A 23,993-nucleotide genomic window follows, 5' to 3' on the forward strand; every position below is an offset into this window, starting at 1 on the left:
CACGTCAACTATGACAGACAAATTGAGGGAAAAAAATCCTGAAAATCACATTGTAGGATTTTTAATGAATTTATTTGCAAATTTTTTCCCCCACTGTATCAGGGGATATAGGTATACACATATAGCTTAGTCCTGGGACTATGCAAATTTGATTTAAAAACTGAGGATCATATTTAATCAAATCATGTATTTGTCCTAGAATCAGGTTTGTCCAACAACATTTCGTCCATATTGTCATTACATCACAAATTATGTATTTAATTGTACAGGTAATTACACAAATATTCTTAAGTTAATTTTTAAAACGAAGGTTTTGAGAAAGAAATTGGTCCAATTCTTATTATACATCGATGAAGTTATTGGCTGAATGTACAGTCGATAGACATCATTGGACCAATGACTAATGTTACTGTATAATTTAGCTGTCCAACCACATGATCAGAATCAAAGAGTGCAGCCCGCCCACGTTTATCAGCCAGTAGTCTTGTCGATACAACTGTCATTTACAGTGGACGTGGGGAAGGTAGGGAAGAACCAAAGAATAGTAAATATGTTTAGCTAACTGTACAAATTAAGTTTTTAAACAACATATATTTAAAGTTCTCGACAGACATGCACAAAGAAGACTTGTTTTAGTGTTCTTCAGGTAAGTTATTGCAGTAGAATTCGCCTTTTTGAGATGCAAGATAACTGCGAGATAGCTGCTAAATGAGCTCGAGCAGCATACGAGCTAAAATTAAAGGAAGTTTATCCTCTGTTTTCCAGAAGCGGATATCTTGGCGATATTTTTCCTGAATGTGATACGAAGCAGCAGAATGTCAGCTCCCACCAACTCGCTTCAACAGCAGTCCACAGTCAGACGTAGCAATGCAGGGTCCCCCAGTTTATCCAACAGCTGCCGTTTGCACCCCATCCGTGCTACTGTGCCCTACCAGCTCCTACGCGGGGGCCAGAGCAGCCCGACACGCTCTCCGTCTCACTCTGTTGGAGGCAACAATGGACCGACAAATAGCCGTGGGTCATCTCCCCCAAATGGGACACTGAATCTTGGAGTAAATTGCACTACTGCCACGAGACAGAGACTGTCTCCTGAAAATAGGGTCTCGCACTCACCTGACCGGGGTCCAAACTCACCCGTTTGTAGAGGTAAAATATTGTTATATTAACCATCTACCACATGCTACGATATCGATGTATTCAGGACAAATGCACCCTTTAGCTTGCTCTTGGTGATGGTCAAGAGATTGTAGGCCTTTTGTATTCCTGTAATACAGTGTTTGCTATGCATTTTATAGATGAATTAATTTGTACAATATTGATGGATTAATGAGACTCACTGGGCCCTATTCAGTCACCCTGACAGGGAATAGGTCCCTAGGTTTATAAGGTAAGTCAAAAACGTAATTTGTCTTGTGCTGATTAGGATTCATGTAATATATAATTTGTAAAAAACCTCACCAGCATATTAGTTTTGATTGAATATATGGCCCCAGAGTTACACAAAAGGGGAAGTAGGCCCATACGTAGGCCTACTACTACAGTATGTCACTAATAAGGAAGCTTATAGTGTCCTCTCCTCTTACACTCCTACTGCTTATGGACTATTGACAGAAAAGGGGAGGAGATCATTGGCAGCAAGACATGCTTATGGGTTGAAAAGGGACGTAGAACCTGAGAATCGTTGTTGAACAGTCAGGTTACAGGTATATGACCTACTCCCTTTCAACTGTATTGTACACATCGAGAACATATTGTGAGCCCTATGTTATGGAGAATGGAAGTGAGTGGTGTGACATTTCATGGCTCTATTGGTTCAACCTGAGCCATTGTCCTTTCAGGTGATAAGGAGATGGAGGGTGGACTGAAGGGCGAGATGGGAGACTAGACTACTCTAAATCCTGTTTCTGAGACAGGCTCTCCTGCCAAATATTGATGTTGCCTCTGGTATTGAGACTGATTATATTTATCTTCCCCAACACAATATTTTCTGGAACACTTTAGTTGTATTTCTCAGCAAACCCTCTATGCAGTAAAACGCAAGACACACAAAGCATCCAGTTAATGTCTGCTTGCCTTTGAGAAGCATAAATCTCTGAATACCATTAGATTTTTCTGTCACAGCTTGGAGACTGCGTCGAACCTGTTCTGTGACTCCAAATCTGCATCCAGGACTATGTTGTACTCACTATGCAACAAGGTATTTTTACTACAATGACCTCCGGCACTTTACGAGGGCAGGTCATTAATCACCATGGTTCAACCAGTGACAGCCATGACACTCCAGCTGTCTTGACGCTCTCCTACATCAGTGGAGTATAATGGCGTCCGCCTTACCTTTCCCCAAGATGGCAGCCTCCTTGTCTCTGAGCTGCATTGCGGTTATTGTGGGATTGGTAACTCTTATGTTCGGGAAAATGGCATGACATGCCTTGCATTCGCTGGTCCTCAGAATGAGATGACCTTCAACCCTGAGCAGTGTCCAGTCACATAGGTCGTGATGGAGACTTGATCCGCTGTTGGATGGCAGTGACCTCCCAGTCGAAACAAGGCTAGTTTGTTTCATGTGATGTCATCTGCTAGCTAGGGGTAGGAGGTGCATTGCATTGCGACAAGTGGAATTGGATTAGCACTGGGAAGTGCACAGGGATGGAAATGGACATTTGTACATGTATTGTTCATCTTTCATTGTCAAACGGAAATATGGAGCTATTTTTATTTGAGCGTTTCCTCAGAATTGTAGGCTATTTGCAGTGACACTGAAGGGAATTTGTGGTGAATTTGTGGTTTTGTCTTTTGAGGCATCTGACTCATTTAGGTTAAACATTAAAGTGGACAATACATTGTGTCCTTGTCAGCCATGCAGCTCTGTGATTGGAACATTGGAGAAGTTAACTAGTGGGCATCTTCCTTTCAGTCAGTCAGCATGTTAATTCGCTTCACTCATCTCATCTGAGCTAGGTGGTGGTGAAAGGGTCGCCAGGACAACGGGCCAGGGTGAAGGCCATGGAGAAGGGTGACATTCCACCGCATGACCTTTAGGTTCACACTATGACATCATCCCCACACTAGGCCATCCCAATGGCCTCAACAAAGAAACTCCCCTTCACTGTCAAAGTGCCAGCTGTGCTGAAATGGCCTTCCTCATTGTCACACATCCCCAAACTGCAGAGTAAGAGTAAATTGGAAAACAAGCATGTTGTTAAACCTAGAACCCAGCCTAGAATCTATCAACTTTGGTAGAAAGTTCACTATTTTTGAAAAGGTTGATTTGAAAATTGTGAAAGGGACCGTATGCATACTAAAAGCCATAAAATGATCTGACTTTATTTTGTTCTTGAGAGCCTAAATTTAGCAAAGTGGAGAGACGGTGGAAAATCACTCGGGCTAAATTTGCATGCTGTGTTTGGAGAACTTTGGCTGTAACAATATTGATTGAAATCCACTCCCTTTTCCTCAGATAGTTTACCCTAGGTCATTGGGTTTACTTACTTAGCCAATGTCTTTTGGTTGATATGCTCAGACTTGGCTGATCATCTAGACCCTAGAGCCTAGGTGGTGTGTAGTGGTATCGAAAAGGAACACTGTGCATATGCACCTAGACAAGGAACTGATTGAATGAATAATGTGTACCCTGGTCACCTGCTTCACCCTTCAGAAGCTCTTTGAATGGAAAGCAAGGAGCTCCCATTGACTTTCAACAATCACAAAGCATAATACTGCCTACTAGCCTATGCTTTCACCCATTTCCCCCTCCATGTCTCCCTGCTTTAGAAAAACAGCGCATTTCTGTGTTTGGGTTTTTACTGTGAGTTACTGCAGGAGGAATGTTGAGTGAATGCAGGCTGTATTGATGTTAATTGTGGTGTGGTTGTTTATGAGTTCTTATGTGGGTGATGTGTGTTTTAACTACTTTGGCTTCTAGAAGGCAGCTCCCATAACATCAGACCTAGCTTCAACACAACCAGATTAGTTAGGCCTAGTATATATCACTGTAGAGCACTGATACTCAATAAGGTTAGCAATAGAGCCGTTTATGGAAAACAACAAGACATTGTTCAGTATGACAGTGTGGGTGTGTCCTGTCCTGACCCTTGCTCTCCCCTCGCTCCTGTAGGAGAGAGGTCCAAACTGCAGGCGCGTAGCTCCAGTGCTATCCGGCGGACATCTTCCCTGGACGCCATTATGGGGCCGTACCTCACAGGCCAGTGGCCTCGTGACTCCCACGGACCCTACCCTTCCTGCATGAAAGACAAAGCCACACAGGTAACTTTAGGCCAAAGGACCCATAAAAGCTAATGGTGCACATCATAATAATTTATTTAAAAGCATATGTTTTCTAAATCAAGTTTCTCTTTAGGAAAACACGTACTGGGTTTATTTTGACCACAATTTTCCTGGGTAGCATTCCACACATCAGCACTCACTATTCTGGTCAACGTGATTGACCGTTCAATGCAGTTTGAGAATGGGCAGATTTCTGTGGTTATGAACCCACATTGAATATGTATGATGATGGCAGGGCCATTGACCATGGCCGCGCTGTCAGTCCTAATAGAATCCTTTCATGTGGCTGAATGAGCGCCGCCCAGCCTCATTTACATGGCTTCATCCCTTTAACCCTTCATTCACCTTGGGGCTCTTTGTTTAGTCTTCGGAAGTGGTGAGGGGGTCTCCAGGTTCAAGTTGCTACATATAGAATCAACGTTCCCCTAATGATGGTGTGGACTGCTTCACTTAAACCACTTGGATTAGGAAAAGCATAAGCTCCCCAAGTACAGTCACAGACTAGCTTCTTCCTGTTAACAAAATATCCCATTACCCCAAATCGCCTGTAACACTGCAACAGCAAAAAACCTGGGACAAAAAGTCCCAGCTCTTTGTTGTAGCACACAATCTAGAGACGGAGGTGAAGTTGTTTGCACCTGTCCCTCAGGCGATGGTTGGGGCGAGGAGAGGAATCCCACTGCTTACCACCTGGCCCTCGTGGCTGGCCCGTCTGCCTTTGTGTGGGAGTGAGGAGCGGAGGGCCATACATATGCTAATCACTGTTCCGGGATAGATCTATCTGCCCTAGGCCCTGTGGTTACAGAACACAGAGAATGTCTGTATGAAGATTAAACAGACACACAGGCACACAGACAGACAGAGTGCAATGATTGCATGTGTGCGCACACACACACCAGACTAAAGACTGTCTTAATCTTTGTTTTTAGAATTGTGTTACACAGGCAGGATGTGAACAGTCTATTATCGATGACAATCAACTCAGCATGTTTTACTTATGAGTTGTCTAAAGTAAGCAGTTATACATTACTGCTCATTCCATGTTCTTCAAGCAGCTTGAATCCATAATAAGCGTTTTGTCAAAGATATTTATCTATTCTCTAAAATGTTCCTCATGTTTTAGAGACATGCATACTGTAAGATACAGTGCATTCAGAAAGTATTCAGACTTCATGACTTTTTGTTACGTTACAGCCTTGTTCTAAAATGGATTCAATTGTTTTTTTCCTTCATCAATCTACACACAATACCCCATAATGACAAAGCAAAAACAGGTTTTTAGACATTTTTGCAAATAAAAAACTGAAACATCACATTTTACATAAGGATTCAAACCCTTTACTCAGTACTTTGTTGAAGCACCTTTGGCAGCGATTAAATCCTAGAGTCTTCTTGGGTATAACGCTACAAGCTTGGCACACCTGTATTTGGGGAGTTTCTCCCATTCTTCTCTGCAGATCCTCTCAAGCTCTGTCAGGTTGGATGGGGAGCATCGCTGCACAGTTATTTTCAGGTCTCTCCAGAGATGTTCGATCGGGTTCAAGTCCGGGCTCTGGCTGGGCCACTCAAGGACATTCAGAGACTTGTCCCGAAGCCACTCCTGCATTGTCTTGGCTGTTTGCTTAGGGTCGTTGTCCTGTTGGAATGTGAACCTTTGCCCCAGTCTGAGGTCCTGAGCGCTCTGGAGCAGGTTGTCATCAAGGATCTCTCTGTACTTTGCTCCGTTCATCTTTCCCTCGATCCTGACTAGTCTCCCAGTCCCTGCCACTGAAAAACATCCCCACAGCATGATGCTGCCACCACCATGCTTCACCGTAGGGATGGTGCCAGGTTTCCTCCAGATGTGACACTTGGCATTCAGGTCAAAGAGTTCAGTCTTGGTTTCATCAGACCAGACAATCTTGTTTCTCATGGTCTGAGAGTCCTTTAGGTGCCTTTTGGCAAACTTCAAGGGGGCTGTCATGTGCCTTTTACTGAGGAGTGGCTTCCGTCTGGCCACTCTACCATAAAGGCCTGATTGGTGGAGTGCTGCAGAGGTGGTTGTCCTTATGAAAGGTTCTCCCATCTCCACAGAGGAACTCTGGAGCTCTGTCAAAGTGACCATCGGGTTCTTGGTCACTTCCCTGACCAAGGCCCTTCTCCCCCGATTTCTCAGTTTGGCCAGGCGGCCAGCTCTTTGTGGTTCCAGACTTTGTGGTTCCATTTTAAGAATGATGGAAGCCACTGTGTTCTTGGGGACCTTTAATGCTGCAGACATTTTTTGGTACCCTTCCCCAGATCTGTGCCTCGACACAATCCTGTCACGGAGCTCTATGGACAATTCCTTCGACCTCATGACTTGGTTTTTGCTCTGACATGCACTGTTAACTGTGGGACCTTATATAGACAGGTGTGTGCCTTTCCAAATCATGTTCAATCAATTGAATTTGCCACAGGTGGACTCCAATGACATTGTAGAAACATCTCAAGGATGATCAATGGAAACAGGATGCACCTGAGCTCCATTTTGAGTCTCATAGCAAAGGGTCTGAATACTTATGTAAATAAGGTATTTCTGTTTTTATTTTTTAGAAATTTGCTAAAATGTCTAAATTGTCATTATGGGGTATTGTGTGTAGATTGATGAGGAAAACGTTTATTTAATCAATTTTAGAATAAGGCTGTAACGTAACAAAATGTGGAAAAAGGGAAGAGGTCTGAATACTTTCAGAATGCGCTGTAGATGAGAAGACCAAGAAGCTCACAGAACCAGAACGTAATGCCCTCATCAACTCAAATCAGACCAAATGATAGCAGTGGCATTCTATACTCTTGCCTCAGTATGTAAACTAAACAAACCAACTTGAATTCCATTGTAAATCCATTGATGTTCAGTATCCCTGCTGGGGAATCAAACAGGATTTTAAGTGGGTTGAGAATCATTTAACATGAGCTGTAGGCTGTGAAAGTAAAGTACGCTAACTTTATTTCACCAGAGCATTATCTGGCATAACACCTGGCACACAAACCCACAAGGCAGGCTGGAAGTGCAAAAACTACCTTGATACAAGTGTCTTGAAGTAAACAAAGCTGGGAGCTCTGTGAACAGACACTTCATTTGTTGTTAAAAATAAACATTTAAATTGTTATTCAAATGATGATAAGTAGCCTATGGCAATGCTATGTGCTTGTACCATTTTATCTATTTGCTGAAGGGTAGGCTTTAGTAGTACTGGAGAACTAGGCTAGTTAATAACTAATAAAGTTAATAATATCCATATTCTTAACATCTCAATATAACTTTTTGCAAAGTTAACACTTAGCAGTGGAAACTTTCCTTTCACTATTCATTCAGCCCTCAATGTTTGGCTCTAGCATCAAACACCACAGCAATACCATAGCCATGTACAAAATGTTACTCTAAACGGTAGCACATCTGTCATCCAGCATAGTGGCCTCTTTATTGGAGCACAAGCACCCGTTTAAACCGTTTGTCCTTTCTGAAGAGCAATGTGCCAGTAGCCAGCCCTAACGCTTCACTGGTGTTCTTCATATTGCATATCATAGAGTGGGTCTTTTGTGTAACGTTGTGCGTTATAGAGGATGTTTTGTTTTTCGACAAGGGTCAAACGTAAGGCAGTACGAGGACATTGACATTTAAGATGCTTCACTCTACTGTATTGACCACGACTCCTTGGAGGACCAATGTCACTGTTGATATGCATAATCAAAGGGAAGTGCATCATGGTTGCTAACATGCTTTTGAAACATCCAGTCTCTTTTTTGCATGTATTTTACATAAGTTAACCGTTTCCTTATTTATGTAAAGGTTGCATTCTTGTAGACACTAGAGCACTTTTCTCTATCTGCTGTAGTGGAGAAAGAGCAGACATTTCCCACAGAATTACCAGCTAGTAGTTAGTATGTAGTATGTCAGTCACCAACCACAAATTAGCCTTTGGCAATCTGTACCAATGTGGATTGTCGTTACAACTGTAAGGATACAACTTTAAGTAGTAGCTATCACACATGTTATTACTGTTTTGTGCTTCTGGTGAGCTGCATCCATCTTTATCCCGCAAATACCATTTTTGACTCATTTGATTGTTTCCAGATGTGTGCATCTCTAGCGAAGGCACAGGGGTCATGATTGCATTCACCCACCTCTCTCTCATCTGTTAATCTCAATGAATTCCAGAGTCTTGTCTCAGTCTTCCTGAATTCCATACAAATGAAGGGGATGATGTGGGTGTATTTGTTTATCCACTGCTTAGAGTGTGTGTGTGTGTGTGTGTGTGTGTGTTTCAGACTCCTGGTCTGTGGATAGAGGATGCTGGAGGGGAACAGGGAAGCCCACACCAGCGGTCAGCCTCCTGGGGTAGCGCAGACCATCTGAAAGAGGTAGGTGCCACACTCAAATTTCCTAGCATATATAGGCTAGCCTACACACTCTCTGCATGACCTGTGTCAAAACAACTGTAAGGAGCGCTATCCTATTATTTGTAATCCAATACTGTAACCAATGTCAACACCATAACTCTCTGAGGAGTTTAACGTTAGACCAGAATAGCTGGTCTGTCACAAAACATCCAGCAAGAGTTGTATTGTTGACATTATTGGAGCTGCACTGTATGTGCACAGTCAAATATACTTCCAACATGTTTTTGTCAGGGCTTTGAGGTTCAGCCATTACTTGAAATGTGTTTTATTTGTCAGGATATGAGGTTCAGTTAAATATTATGCTCCTGAAGGTCGGTTTCCATGCGCGTTGCCTGGCTGAATTAGTGGCTAGCTGGAGACCACATTGAGCTATTAGTTCTCTAGCTCTTCCAGACCACACTCTTTATTTAACCTTCCTTTCCCTCTGTAGCCTAGTCCGTTGCATCTCATTGTGGCTGGTTGTTTTGAGAGGGGGAGCAGGCACTGAACTTGTCTGCAGGGTGTAACAGCCATATCATTTCCCCCTCAGCTTGGACCTGTTGATACTCTAGTGCAGGGGTGTCAAACTCATTTTAGCTCAGGGGCCACATGGAGGAAAATATATTCCCAAGTGGGCCGGACCGGAAAAATCATGGTGTATATATAACTTAAAAACGACAACTTCAGATTGTTTTCTTTGTTTTAATACGATCAACATAAAACATAAAGCTGGAGCCTGAGGACAGTGTGTCCAAAATAGTACAAGCACAACATCACTATTAATCATAAAACACGTCAAGTTTATTTGAAAATTCTAAAGAAAAAGAACACACAAACACACAATGCCTCAGTGATTAACAGAACTGTTTCACAGATCACAGAACTATATCAGGGTGTCATTTCTCAGGCAGAAATGTAGATAAAAATAATGAAATCCTGTTCCCCAAACAAGTGCAAGAACCACAGAGTCAAGAATAGGTTAAATATACAAATAAAATAAAATCAATTAAAAACAATAGCACATCAACATAAAAACATATAAACATAAAGCTGGAGCCTGAGGACAGTGTGTCCAAAAGCACAACATCACTATTAATCATAAAACACCTCAAGTTATTTGAAAGTTCTAAGGACAAAGAACACACAAACACACAATGCCTCAGTGATTCACAGAAGTATATCACAGATCACAGAACTATATCAGGGTGTCTCATGCAGCACTTTAAGTGGGGTTGCATAGTTTATTTGACTCCTGATACCTGGCATCTTTTAGCTTTCACCAGCGCATCAATATCAGGCGTCACATCTTGAGTGGCAGCCAACTTCAGGATGTGATTCAAGTGCTTGTGCGTGAGCCTTGAGCGCAGCTTTGTTTTATTTATGCTCATTACAGAGAACTTGCTCACAAAGATATGTGGTTCCAAACATGCACAACAGTTTTGCAGCGAGGGCTGTCAAGTTGGGGTAACCTGGCAAGAGATTCTGATAAAAATGTGTCCAAGCCAGCTGCGGCAAATTTGCCCTTCAAATCCGAGTCACACTGCAAGTCTATTATTTCAAGTTGGATGCTGACGGGCAGATCAGAGGGATTCACGGTGAATGGCGAGCAAAAAAACTTTGAAGTCTTTCTCCAGTTCACCAAAAATCTGAAAGCGTTGCTCAAACTCCCGTAACAGTCCCGTTATTTTATCTTTGAACCGCTTCATGTCTGCCACATGTTGGGTCGCGCACACATTTTTCAGACAGGGGAAGTGAGCTGCATCACCACCGGCGAGTTGCGTCTCCCACAATGACAGCTTCAACTTGAAAGAACGTATGCTGTCATAATACTGCGTGACAACTTTGTTGCGCCCATGCAGCTGTTTGTTCAAGTTATTCAGGTGCTCTGTAACATCCACCATAAATGCAAGGTCCTGCATCCATTCTGCGGAATTAAATTCTAACACTGGTTTGCCCTTTTCTTCCATGAACTGTTCCATTTCTTCCCGTAAATCAAAGAAACGCCTCAGCCCAGCACCTCGGCTTAACCATCTTACCTCAGTGTGGTATGGCAGGCCATAGATATGGGGCGGCAGGTAGCTTAGTGGGTAAGAGCGTTGTGCCAGTAACCGAAAGGTCGCTGGTTCTAATCCCCGAGCCAACTAGGTGAAAAATCTGTCGATGTGCCCTTGAGCAAGGCACTTAACCCTAATTGCTTCTGTAAGTCGCTCTGGATAAGAGCGTCTGCTAAATGACTAAAATGTAAATGTAATAGATGTGGTCTTTCTCTCTGAGAAGGCTGTCAAACTGACGGTGATTCAGGCTTCTGGATCGGATGAAATTAACAGTTTGGATGACCACCTTCATGACGTTATCCATCTTTAATGACTTGCAACACAAAGCCTCCTGGTGCAAAATACATTGAAAAGTCAAAAAATCACGTCCTCCAGATTGACAAGATTGTCATATTTGTCGGCATGAAGACTCACATAGTGGCGACGAAGGTTATATTCTTTCAGCACTGCAACATGCTGTGAACACACCAAACATACAGCTTTCCCATTCAATTCTGTGAATAAATAGGAGGATGACCATTTTTCTTGGAACACTCTACACTCTGCGTCCACTTTTCTATTTTTTGACAGAGACTTATTGGGGCAATGAGGGTGCCAAAGTACAATGTTAAAAGTAGAAGCCAAAATAAATATCGCGGGCAAAACAAAGTAGCTCATCCGGACTGGCTGCACGTGCTTGACCTACTTGCTCTGCCCCGGTATAAACAGTTTGCTTGCTTAACACAATTGCTATTGCGCCATCCAGTGGACGCAATTGGAACAGCAGTTTATTTTATTGAAAAATTGCAGCGCATTTTTATACTTTCCAAAATCATCTCGCGGGCCGGATTAAACCCGTTTGCGGGCCTGATCCGTCCCGCGGGCCGGACGTTTGACACCCCTGCTCTAGTGACAAGGATGAACCTTATCTAACACCATAAAGGCCTACTCCTCCTGCAAACAACACATATATAAGCTTGTTACAGTCTGCTGGCTTTTGCTCAAGAGCAACACAGCAAAACAATGGTATTGAGGCTTTTGAAATGGGCTGACTTACATAAGATAGGCCTGTTAGATGACCGATAAACACTAAATGGATGCAATGTTCTCTCACTATGTTGAGATGTTTCTTTTTGTTCTTGACATGATTATGATGATATGATACTGTACTGTATGTACATGTAGTAACATACAGTATAGCAACATGTACATGTTTCTAAAGATACTAATTATTAAGTTTATCTAAGTCGCCCATTGTAGCGTATAAAAGTAGCAATAGGTACATTTGGATTTGGCATGTAGTCTTACATATTGTCAATGAAATGTATTATTTTAGCTGACACTTATATCCTGAGAGACCCAGTCATATATAGCCAAAGGCCAAATCCTCCCACCCAACAGTGAGTGGTACTATACAGTAGAGATGGGGGAGGGGGATCAATACAGTAAGCAGGGGTGTTCAAATCTTACCCTACGAGGTCCGGATTTTCTGTTCTACCTGATAATTAATTGCACCCACCTGGTGTGCCAGGTCTAAATCAGTCCCTGATTAGAGGGGAACAAAAAAAAACGCAGTGTAACTGGCTTCGAGGTCCAGAGTTGAGTTTCAAGGCAGTAGAGTATCGCAATATTGTTTTGGTCGATTATATATCGATACTGTTGACTCCAAGTATTGATTTGTAAAAAAATTTAATACAAGATAACGTTAGCTAGCGCTAGTCAGGTGTACCTGCGCCAGAACTCAGGTATTTATCATCCTGTAGTTAGTTCTCCAACTCATTTTGTCATGGCTTTCTCTTCTCCGTCTGCAGCAGACATATAGTGAGCAATATGTTTGGAACATCAAATCGCAATAAAATCGCAGTATCCAATCGCAATACATACAGAATCGTGATACGTATAGAATCGCAATACATATCGTATCGCTCACCTAAGTATTGTGATAATATCATATTGTGAGGTCCAGCCCTTTAATACAATGAGCTTTACACTGCTTTGTTCTTGCTCATCTTCAGAAACCTCATATAGATTGCCTTGTCATTATTGACTCCTATCATGTACTCTCTCAATGCAAGTCAATCCAGATGAACCACACTGTACTGTACTATAATAACCTCTATGGATGACAGGGTACTGTTTTATAATAACCTCTATAGATGACATGGTACTGTACTATAATAACCTCTATGGATGACATGGTACTGTTCTATAATAACCTCTATGGATGACATGGTACTGTTCTATAATAACCTCTATGGATGACATGGTACTGTTCTATAATAACCTGTATGGATGACATGGTGCTGTAGTATAATAACCTCTATGGATGACAGGGTACTGTTTTATAATAACCTCTATAGATGACATGGTACTGTACTATAATAACCTCTGTGGATGACATGCAGGGAAGGGCATCCTATAGAGTAGACATACTCTTTCTGTGTACTGTATAGCCAGGATTATAAGAATCAGCATTAAAAGACCTCGCCTTAGTCTGCATTATATTACTGATGATGTTATGATTATATAACCAGTACAGAAACAAAATAACCCTTTGACTTCACTTATGTTTGATCATAGCTACATCCATAAAAGCCCTCTCTTTACAGCATTTTTCAAGTTCATTCTGAATCTGTGGACAAATTACTCGAATGCTGGAGAAATGCTGTTCTGAGGAAAACCAAAAAAAACAATGCAACTCCGAGGAAGCTTAGTGGCACTCCGCTGCGCATCGTGGCACACCTTCCACATCGTGCATTATTTTCCATCGAACGCATTGCCCCTCATTGATTATCCCTTACCTACAGCTTTGTACCTTTGCTAAAGGCATATTCTATTGAATTATACATCAAGTATAGCCTGGTGGTCCAGTCTGTTTGTGCTTTAGCCAACTCCTCTCTGCCATGTATGACATGAAACAATAGAAGTGTTGGCTACACAGCACATACAGTATGGGGCCACCAGGCTACCTTGAATGTCCATTGAGAACCATTCATTTTTCTCTGAGATAAACCCCCTGTCTTTCTCCAGCAGATTGCTAAACTCAGGCTGCAGCTCCAGCGCAGTAAACAGGTCAGCCGCCAGAGCAAAGACAGGGATCAGCAGCTGGGTCTACACACCAGCACCACATGCCAACCCCAGGTGAGTTATACCCTACTGCTGCCTCCCTGTGTCTGCCACCCAGATCACAGGGCATGGTAGCATTGTACTAGTATGGCGTCTGCCCCAATGCTATATTCACAGTGGGAGTGTCACCGTACCATGTACAACCTAAAATAAATACATTTACATTTACATTTTAGTCATTTAGCTGACGCTCTTATCCAGAGCGACTTACAAATACAGTACTTATTATGGATAATACTTGATTGTAAATTTATAGACTAGGGTTTTGGTAGCCTGGGTGCCAGGCTGTTTCTGCTTCAGGCAACTTGTCCTTCCAAAACAACAATGTGGCTTTGCTGTAGTGCAGAATTGTTCAGGCAGTTGTTCAGGCATGTTTCCTGTCATATGAATGTATATGACAGGAAACATGCCTGAACTAAATCAAATATAACACTCCATAAAACATCTATTTATGTGTGTGTATATATATATATATATATATATATATATATACATATATATATATATATATATATATATATATATATATATATATATATATATATATATATATATGTATATATATATGTATATATATATATATATATATATATATATATATATATATATATATATAGTGTATATGTATATATATATATATATATATATATATATAATATATACACATACACAGTGGGGAAAAAAGTATTTAGTCAGCCACCAATTGTGCAAGTTCTCCCACTTAAAAAAGATTTCAGAGGCCTGTAATTTTCATCATAGGTACACGTCAACTATGACAGACAAATTGAGAAAAAAAAATCCAGAAGATCACATTGTAGGATTTTTAATGAATTTATTTGCAAATTATGGTGGAAAATAAGTATTTGGTCAACTACAAACAAGCAAGATTTCTGGCTCTCACAGACCTGTAACTTCTTCTTTAAGAGGCTCCTCTGTCCTCCACTCGTTACCTGTATTAATGGCACCTGTTTGAACTTGTTATCAGTATAAAAGACACCTGTTCACAACCTCAAACAGTCACACTCCAAACTCCACTATGGCCAAGACCAAAGAGCTGTCAAAGGACACCAGAAACAAAATTGTAGACCTGCACCAGGCTGGGAAGACTGAATCTGCAATAGGTAAGCAGCTTGGTTTGAAGAAATCAACTGTGGGAGCAATTATTAGGAAATGGAAGACATACAAGACCACTGATAATCTACCTCGATCTGGGGCTCCACGCAAGATCTCACCCCGTGGGGTCAAAATGATCACAAGAACGGTGAGCAAAAATCCCAGAACCACACGGGGGGACCTAGTGAATGACCTGCAGAGAGCTGGGACCAAAGTAACAAAGCCTACCATCAGTAACACACTACACCGCCAGGGACTCAAATCTTGCAGTGCGAGACGTGTCCCCCTGCTTAAGCCAGGCCCGTCTGAAGTTTGCTAGAGTGCATTTGGATGATCCAGAAGAGGATTGGGAGAATGTCATATGGTCAGATGAAACCAAAATAGAACTTTTTGGTAAAAACTCAACTCGTCGTGTTTGGAGGACAAAGAATGCTGAGTTGCATCCAAAGAACACCATACCTACTGTGAAGCATGGGGGTGGACACATCATGCTTTGTGGCTGTTTTTCTGCAAAGGGACCAGGACGACTGATCCGTGTAAAGGAAAGAATGAATGGGGCCATGTATCGTGAGATTTTGAGTGAAAACCTCCTTCCATCAGCAAGGGCATTGAAGATGAAACGTGGCTGGGTCTTTCAGCATGACAATGATCCCAAACACACCGCCCGGGCAACGAAGGAGTGGCTTCGTAAGAAGCATTTCAAGGTCCTGGAGTGGCCTAGCCAGTCTCCAGATCTCAACCCCATAGAACATCTTTGGAGAGAGTTGAAAGTCCGTGTTGCCCAGCGACAGCCCCAAAACATCACTGCTCTAGAGGAGATCTGCATGGAGGAATGGGCCAAAATACCAGCAACAGTGTGTGAAAACCTTGTGAAGACTTACAGAAAACGTTTTGACCTGTGTCATTGCCAACAAAGGGTATATAACAAAGTATTGAGGAACTTTTGTTATTGACCAAATACTTATTTTCCACCATAATTTGCAAATAAATTCATTAAAAATCCTACAATGTGATTTTCTGGAAAACATTTTCTCATTTTGTCTGTCATAGTTGACGTGTACCTATGATGAAAATTACAGGCCTCTCTCATCTTTTTAAGTGGGAGAACTTGCACAATTGGTGGCTGACTAAATACTTTTTTTCCCCACTGTATATATATACTACCGTTCAAAGTTTGGGGTCACTTACAAATGTCCTTGTTTTTGAAAGAAAAGCAATTTTTTTTGTCCATTAAAATAACATCAAATTGATCAGAAATACAGTGTAGACATTGTTAATGTTGTAAATGGCTGTTGTAGCTGGAAACGGCTAATAAAAAATAAAAAAGGAATATCTACATAGGCGTACAGAGGCCCATTATCAGCAACCATCAGTCGTGTTCCAATGGCATGTTGTGTTTGCTAATCCAAGTTGATCATTTAAAAGGCTAATTGATCATTAGAAAACCATTTTGCAATTATGTTAGCACAGCTGAAAACTGTTGTGCTGATTAAAGAAGCAATAAAACTGGCCTTCTTGAGACTAGTTGAGTATCTGGAGCATCAGCAATTGTGGGTTCGATTACAGGATCAAAATGGCCAGAAACAAATAATTTTCTTCTGAAACTCGTCAGTCTATTCTTGTTCTGAGAAATTAAGGCTATTCCATGCGAGAAATTGCCAAGAAACTGAAGATCTCGTACAACGCTGTGTACTACTCCCTTCACAGAACAGCGCAAACTGGCTCTAACCAGAATAGAAAGAGGAGTGGGAGGCCCCAGTGCACAACTGAGCAAGAGAACAAATACATTTGAGTGTCCAGTTTGAGAAACAGACGCCTCACAGGTCCTCAACTGGCAGCTTCATTAAATAATACCCGCAAAACCCCAGTCTCAATGTCAACAGTGAAGAGGTGACTCCGTGAAGAGGTGACTCCGTGATGCTGACCTTCTAGGGTTGCACAGAAAAAGCCATATCTCAGACTGGCCAATAAAAATAAAATGTTAAGATGGGCAGACTGAGATATGGCTTTTTCTTTGCAACTCTGCCTAGAAGGTCAACATCCCGGTTAATTGGCCTCTGTATGCCTATGTAGATATTCCATTAACAATCAGCCGTTTCCAGCTACAATAGCCATTTACAACATTAACAATGTCTACACTGTATTTCTGATCAATATGATGTTATTTTAATGGACAAAAAAAATGCTTTTCTTTTGAAAACAAGGACATTTCTAAGTGACCCCAAACTTTTGAACTGTGGTGTATATGTCAATAGATGTTTATACGTCAATATATTGTTTATGGAGTGTTATATTTTATTTAGTTCACAAGTCCCTATTCTGACATTCTGACAAGACAGAGAGGGAGAGGAGGAGGAGATGTCTGGGCATGCCAAGTTCCCTGTAGTCTCTGTGTTTGTGGTGAATTCATTAACGGATACTGAGCAACTGTAAACAAAGCACTGGGAAAAAGAACATTAACTAAATTAGCCATGGTATGACTTTCACTTGTGATAGATCAATCTGTATAATCCTATATTATCGTTGACCTCACTTTAATATCATTTAACCTTATATTTTACCTCACATAAATCACAATCTATAGCAATATCATACACTGAAATACTGGGGAGAGCAGACAATTGACTAGATGTCTGTTTAAAATTATCATCGAAAAGCTACAAAACATTTCCACCACCTAACAAAATGTCATTTAACCCTTGGTTTGCCATATTTTCCAGAATAAGGTGGTTTCCACAGCCCTGTTGAATATCCCAGTGCCAAAGTCCCTCATATCGAGAGTGCCTAGCAGCGTGGAGGGCATCAACCACGAGCTGGAGAATGTGTTCATCAGAGAGGACTGGAAGCAGGGAATACAGGTGGACACACACACACACTATATTCTCACTCACACTGATTTAAATTGCTGAGAGTTGAGTAGAGCTGTAAATTGTGTGTGAAGTAGGGAAGTAAACCTTGACAGGTTAACAACATTTCTCTCCCTGAAGCATGTGCATGCATGTGGGCACTCGTGCACACACACATATTTATGACCTGTAACGCAGCAAGCCTTCCTCAGCTCAGAATCAGCTGTACCTTACAGCACAAGCAGAAGGGCTCTGAACGTTTTCATATAGTATCAAGCATTATCATCTGCACTGGTATTCGCTTTTCTGCTTGTCATTCTAATACATCCACACAAACTGGAGTTTACATGCAGTGTGATAATACTGAAATTAACGGAATGCATTGAATTTACTGCTGTATGATGATCAATAATAACTGTAAATGATATAGTGTCCTGCTGTGGTTCTTGCACTCCTTCATCCTTCCCTCCATCTCCAACTCTGACCTCTCAGGCTTTGGACGTGTTGGACGGCCACCGCGCCCCCTTTCAGCCTCATCGCTACGGCAATGGCGGTGACACACGCGACACGGATACCCAGGCCCCCTCTAGTGGCGGTTCCAGCCCCTGGCCCTGCCACTTCACCCCTGACCCCCTCCACTCCCCAGAAGGCAGCCCCTGCTCTGCAGAAGAGCTTGACAAAGGTATTCCATTCAGATGCATTTTTTGGCTTGCATGATCTATTGCATATCTCAGGAGCAGAGTTTGTGAGCGTAGTTGAGCGGTTGGAAATCCTGCTCATCACTCCATGTCCTTTCCTACCACTCTGTTAAAAACCACTCTACGCTCACAGGAAAAAAAACTCCCACTCCAAATTCGCTCCATTAATTAAAATCACAATTTAACCATTTTTGTGAATACCTGGACCTACCAATTTGGTTTTTAAGTATTGATACCAAACCATATGGATTTCAATGAAAAGTATTTGAATAAACATGAGAAGGTGAATGTAAGAAGCGAACATCATTTCTAATAGGCTACATGTCATATTAAACAGCATATAAACACTCTAAATAGGTCAGGAGCCAGACAGGGAGCCTAAGAAGGAACGAAAATGGATTATTTCGGCTATATTATTTATATTATTTCAAGGCTGTAGCCTACAAAGAAATACATTGTAAAGCATTTGCGAATTGGACACAATAGGCTTGTAGGGACAAAAAGCGCTCAGCATTTAAACAATATTTTGTTGTATTAAATCGTTATAGTCTATAAAGTGTGCATATAGGCTGTGACTTTTTAATTAATTACAAATTAAACGAAAAATGACTTGTTAGTGACTTTGAATTCATTTTTAGAAACACGAGTTTGGCCAGTCTGTGGCTTCAGGCTCATGTGATGGTGCCTGGAGAGCCGGCCAGCAGCGGAGAATATCCTCTCCATAAACACCCTTTTGGCCAATCTTGCCAGGTTGGGCAGAAATGCAGAGTTTTTTTGTATTATTCTATAGGTAGGCCTAAAGGTTTTTTTGCAAAATAACCCAATCAAAACAAGTAGACTACAAATGCATGCTGGGGCGGCCATGCCCTGAGCTCGTGAAGTAAGCGCTACTGGGGGCGAAATTGGAGCGAGTGAGAAGGTAGACGCTCCAGCCTTTGGGAATCTCGCTCCACGCTCCAATCAAATTGGGCACGTTCCGCTCATATACTCTGCTCAGGAGTCTAGTGATTAGGATTTGGTTAATGATAAATGGCTCATGCTATATTAATACTGTGCCGTATTATATGAATCACCTCATTGTCTTCTATAGACAACAGATCGCTAACACATGTTCCTTTAAAGGGACATAAGATCACCACAATGACCTGCTTACATGTTTCATTCTGTTTTCAGACAGCGGATGCAGCTCTCCCCTTCCCAAGTTTGCCACCTCTCCCAAACCCAACAACAGCTACATGTTCAAACGGGAGCCTCCGGAGGGGTGTGAGAGGGTCAAAGTGTTCGAAGAGATGGTGTAAGTCTTCTCTCTCCTTTCATGTTGCCATCTTCACTACTTTGAGGGGTATTTCTAATTGTAATGCTTCTCAACTTCATAGTGCTACATGTTTTAGTTTCTTTTTTAAATTGGTCTGATAGTGTATGTCCTTATGCCACTGTACAGATGTAGGATCTTCATTTAGTTCTCCTGCAACAGTGTGATCAAATTAAGATCCTACATATGTAGGGCTCTCCTACTGTAGGTGTTTAATATACACACTTTGGTATGTGATGATAAAAAGATGAAGACATCTCCCTCTCTTTTCCTCCCCAGGTCTGGTGTCTCCAAAGGCTTCCCTCTTTTTTCATGCCCAGACAAAAACAAGGTGAACTTCATCCCCAGGGGCTCCGCCTTCTGTCCCGTCAAACTCCTCTGCTCCTCCCTCTTCACCACAACCTCTTCCAGCCCTGGTCTCCATGGAAAAGGCAGCACATGGCCCGAGGACGCCATGACACCCACTAGTTCCACCACTCTAGCCTCCACTAACTGGAGCTCGTCTATAGGCACAGACATGGTCAGTAGCTCAGACACAGGCGTAGGCACCGACACAAGCACAGAGAACAGCACAGACAGTCTGAGCCCAGACACAGGCCCTAACACAGACACAGATCAACTGACAAGCACAGCAATGGTCTCAGACGGCCTGTCTACAGATCCCTGCTCCACTACACACATCCTTCTTACCAGCTAGTTCTCAGGTACAGTCTAGCTGCTGAGCATTAGCCTGGTCCCAGATCAGTTTGTGCTGTCTTGCTAACTCCTATGGTCGCAATGACCATAGGAGGTGGCAAAACAGCACAAACAGATCTGGGACCAGGCAAGCTGAGTATGGCTCTTTAATGCAACATTAGCCAGCAAGGAGGGCCTATTCTTACTAACCTAGCCTTCTCTTCTGCAAGGTGTGGCAGGCAACATCCTCCAGAAAGACTTGTTTTCTTTTCAGAGGGTAGATTCGATTGTTTCATGTATTGTGTTCTGTAGCAATCAGCTTTATCAAAGTCAATTCAATAAATTGAGAAGGAATTAAGCAATGGGCAAGAGAAGAACATATATTTTATTGAATATTGAAAATGTTTATCTAACCAGCTTATTTAGCTGTTCTGTGTTGCTAGCTAATATTACAGCATGGATAAGCTTTTTAATGAAAGAAAAGTAACATGCCTGTTTATATTGAAAACCCTATTGGGACGTCCTACAGTTACAATACAATGCTCCACTTTTCCCCGAATGTTTCTACTTATTTCAGGTCTCAGTCCAGTTTGTAAACTCATGACAAAAAGCTAAAGAAAGACTATCTGAAAGTGACCAAACAGCCAGCTACAAAGCACAGTGTTCCCACATAGCCTTGTTTCAGGTCCCCTGAAGAACCAATGAACTCAGGTCATTTGGAATGTACTACTCATGCATGAACTTCGACGTTGCCTTTTATGGTTCATTCATGACATTACTCCTAAGACATTCCATAGTCTTCAAACAAGTGCTGATTCTAATCTTTCAACATGACATATTAAAGGATTGCCATCGATAGAAATGATAACTTGGTGTACGGGAAAATCCGTAAAGATAGTTTCAAGTGCTTAAGACATTCCAGAGGTTATTATATTGTAGCTCCAAGATATCAGCAGTATTAGCAGATTTAGTATTGTCAAAATAAGGCCTAGATTCAATTGGATTAAGCGTTAACCAGTGGTGTCTGAGTTTTGGCGGTGTCAGAGGTGTTATTGCGTTGGAGCTGTCAAATCGGTGAACAGCTGCTCCTGTGATCATTGTCACGAAGCCACACCCGTCCCACTCGCGATAGAAATTCAGAAAGAGAAAGTGTAGGCTATATAGAAATAATGACGCTCAAATTGAAAATCATTCAACAAAATAATGAGAACTTCTATCGAGGTATAGATTACATCTCACATTAGTGTTCGAACTTGTAAACAAGGCTGCATGGGATTTATCTTAATGTGTCTCCATGCAGCCAATGGCAATGTCCGCTTTAGGTATAATGCCGGGAGCCGCTTGTGGATTTGACAGCTCTAGTGCGGTTGTTGGCTAGTGCAGATCTGATAGAATCTACCCCTAAAAACAATATTTTAAGCAACAACAAAAAAAGAAATTAGGAAAAAAAGCAAAGCAGAAAGTTAAAAATTGTACGAAATAGATAAGCAATCAACAAACACTTATAATTCTGTCAATGTCTGACTTAACATTGAGGCTAATGATATATTTTCAAAGCACTTAATTCCAAGTGGGATAATAATCACTATTTAATAGTAATATTACACAGTACTATATAAAATGTAAAGCAAATCAGATCATGTTAAGTGTGCAATTACAGATCTGTTAAAAAAAATACAAACTAGTGTTGATTTGATGTTTAGTATGGAGTAAAATATTTCATGAAACTGTGTACAAGGGCTGGATTCAATCCGTGTTGCGGAAGTACCGCGAGAACATTGCCTTTAAATTTAAATTGTGCTATAACGTGGATCTCCCCCGATACTTCTGCAATACGAATTGAATCCAGTGCCTAAGTGTATTATGTATCTTCAATACATTACGTTAAAACCCCTTGGCAAGAATATTTACAAATAATAAAGAAAAATGCTTTTTCAAATAAAAATAGCCAAAACCATTTGCAAAACGAACAAACATATGCAACACAATCCACTCAAACCTAGATGTATATTTTGTCAGTAAAGATGACCGCTGCTCCGTGACTAGTTTGAATCATACTAACACATTATTTTCAAAGTTCAGCAAGGCTTGCCATGTTCGGCACTAATATTTCATGCCTGTGTATTCCATGTTTTACATGTAGACCTTGTGTGTTTTTACAATAAAGTAAGCAATAAAATCACACTTGCTGTTTGTCTCAATTATTTTTTAAAGCACTAGCTTCACATTATTTTAATGTTAGTATTAGAACCCCTTTAGCTTATGAAGCCCAGGCTTCCAACGAGACAGGATTTTGGAAGGCTGGCCACACTGGACTAGGGGCTCGATTCAATCCGTATCGCCAAGTTCAGCGCTATAGCACAAATTTTAATTGAAAGGCAACGTTCCTGCATTCCCGGAGACTGCATTCACGGTAAACGCTGCAAACGTCTTCTCAATCTGACATTTTATTTCAAGCGTGCTATGGAACTGAACTTGAGATAAGGTTTGAATCGAGCCCTAGAACCCCTTAAACCTGGCTTATTAGTTTAGTTTCAGTGGGGAAAAAAAGTATTTAGTCAGCCACCAATTGTGCAAGTTCGCCCACTTAAAAAGATGAGAGAGGCCTGTAATTTTCATCATAGGTACACGTCAACTATGACAGACAAATTGAGATTTTTTTTCTCCAGAAAATCACATTGTAGGATTTTTAATGAATTTATTTGCAAATTATGGTGGAAAATAAGTATTTGGTCACCTACAAATAAGCAAGATTTCTGGCTCTCATAGACCTGTAACTTCTTCTTTAAGAGGCTCCTCTGTCCTCCACTCGTTACCTGTATTAATGGCACCTGTTTGAACTTGTTATCAGTATAAAAGACACCTGTCCACAATCTCAAACAGTCACACTCCAAACTCCACTATGGCCAAAGACCAAAGAGCTGTCAAAGGACACCAGAAACAAAATTGTAGACCTGCACCAGGCTGGGAAGACTGAATCTGCAATAGGTAAGCAGCTTGGTTTGAAGAAATCAACTGTGGGAGCAATTATTAGGAAATGGAAGACATACAAGACCACTGATAATCTCCCTCGATCTGGGGCTCCACGCAAGATCTCACCCCGTGGGGTCAAAATGATCACAAGAACGGTGAGCAAAAATCCCAGAACCACACGGGGGGACCTAGTGAATGACCTGCAGAGAGCTGGGACCAAAGTAACAAAGCCTATCATCAGTAACACACTACGCCGCCAGGGACTCAAATCCTGCAGTGCCAGACGTGTCCTCCTGCTTAAGCCAGTACATGTCCAGGCCCGTCTGAAGTTTGCTAGAGTGCATTTGGATGATCCAGAAGTGGATTGGGAGAATGTCATCTGGTCAGATGAAACCAAAATAGAACTTTTTGGTAAAAACTCAACTCGTCGTGTTTGGAGGACAAAGAATGCTGAGTTGCATCCAAAGAACACCATACCTACTGTGAAGCATGGGGGTGGAAACATCATGCTTTGGGGCTGTTTTTCTGCAAAGGG

General features: G+C 41.6%; 1 protein-coding gene across 2 annotated transcripts; it reads left to right on the forward strand.

Annotated features, from left to right (window-relative positions):
• Window positions 1–476: 476 nt before the first annotated feature.
• LOC121566507 (glucocorticoid-induced transcript 1 protein-like) lies at window positions 477–21,703 on the forward strand. 2 transcript variants are annotated; one of them, XM_045208419.1, is made up of 9 exons: window positions 477–646; window positions 766–1,146; window positions 4,115–4,263; window positions 8,572–8,664; window positions 13,746–13,856; window positions 17,675–17,812; window positions 18,293–18,482; window positions 19,672–19,792; window positions 20,090–21,703. In XM_045208419.1, exons 2-9 carry the CDS (start codon window positions 816–818, stop codon window positions 20,505–20,507), a joined length of 1,551 nt encoding a protein of 516 aa, XP_045064354.1. In that variant the 5' UTR covers window positions 477–646; window positions 766–815; the 3' UTR covers window positions 20,508–21,703. The 2 variants fall into 2 exon arrangements, with proteins under 2 accessions (XP_045064354.1, XP_045064355.1); XM_045208420.1 differs by having other exon boundaries at window positions 13,749–13,856.
• Window positions 21,704–23,993: the final 2,290 nt, after the last annotated feature.

Source organism: Coregonus clupeaformis, chromosome 28, assembly GCF_020615455.1.
Source record: "Coregonus clupeaformis isolate EN_2021a chromosome 28, ASM2061545v1, whole genome shotgun sequence".
Lineage (NCBI taxonomy): Eukaryota > Metazoa > Chordata > Actinopteri > Salmoniformes > Salmonidae > Coregonus > Coregonus clupeaformis.

Coding starts and splice junctions, on each gene's coding strand:
- LOC121566507 (XM_045208419.1), top strand. CDS start 816: ATGTCAGCTCCCACCAACTCGCTTCAACAGCAGTCCACAGTCAGACGT. Junction 8,665..13,745: donor GCGCAGACCATCTGAAAGAG/GTAGGTGCCACA, acceptor GTCTTTCTCCAG/CAGATTGCTAAACTCAGGCT. Junction 19,793..20,089: donor AAAGTGTTCGAAGAGATGGT/GTAAGTCTTCTC, acceptor TTTCCTCCCCAG/GTCTGGTGTCTCCAAAGGCT.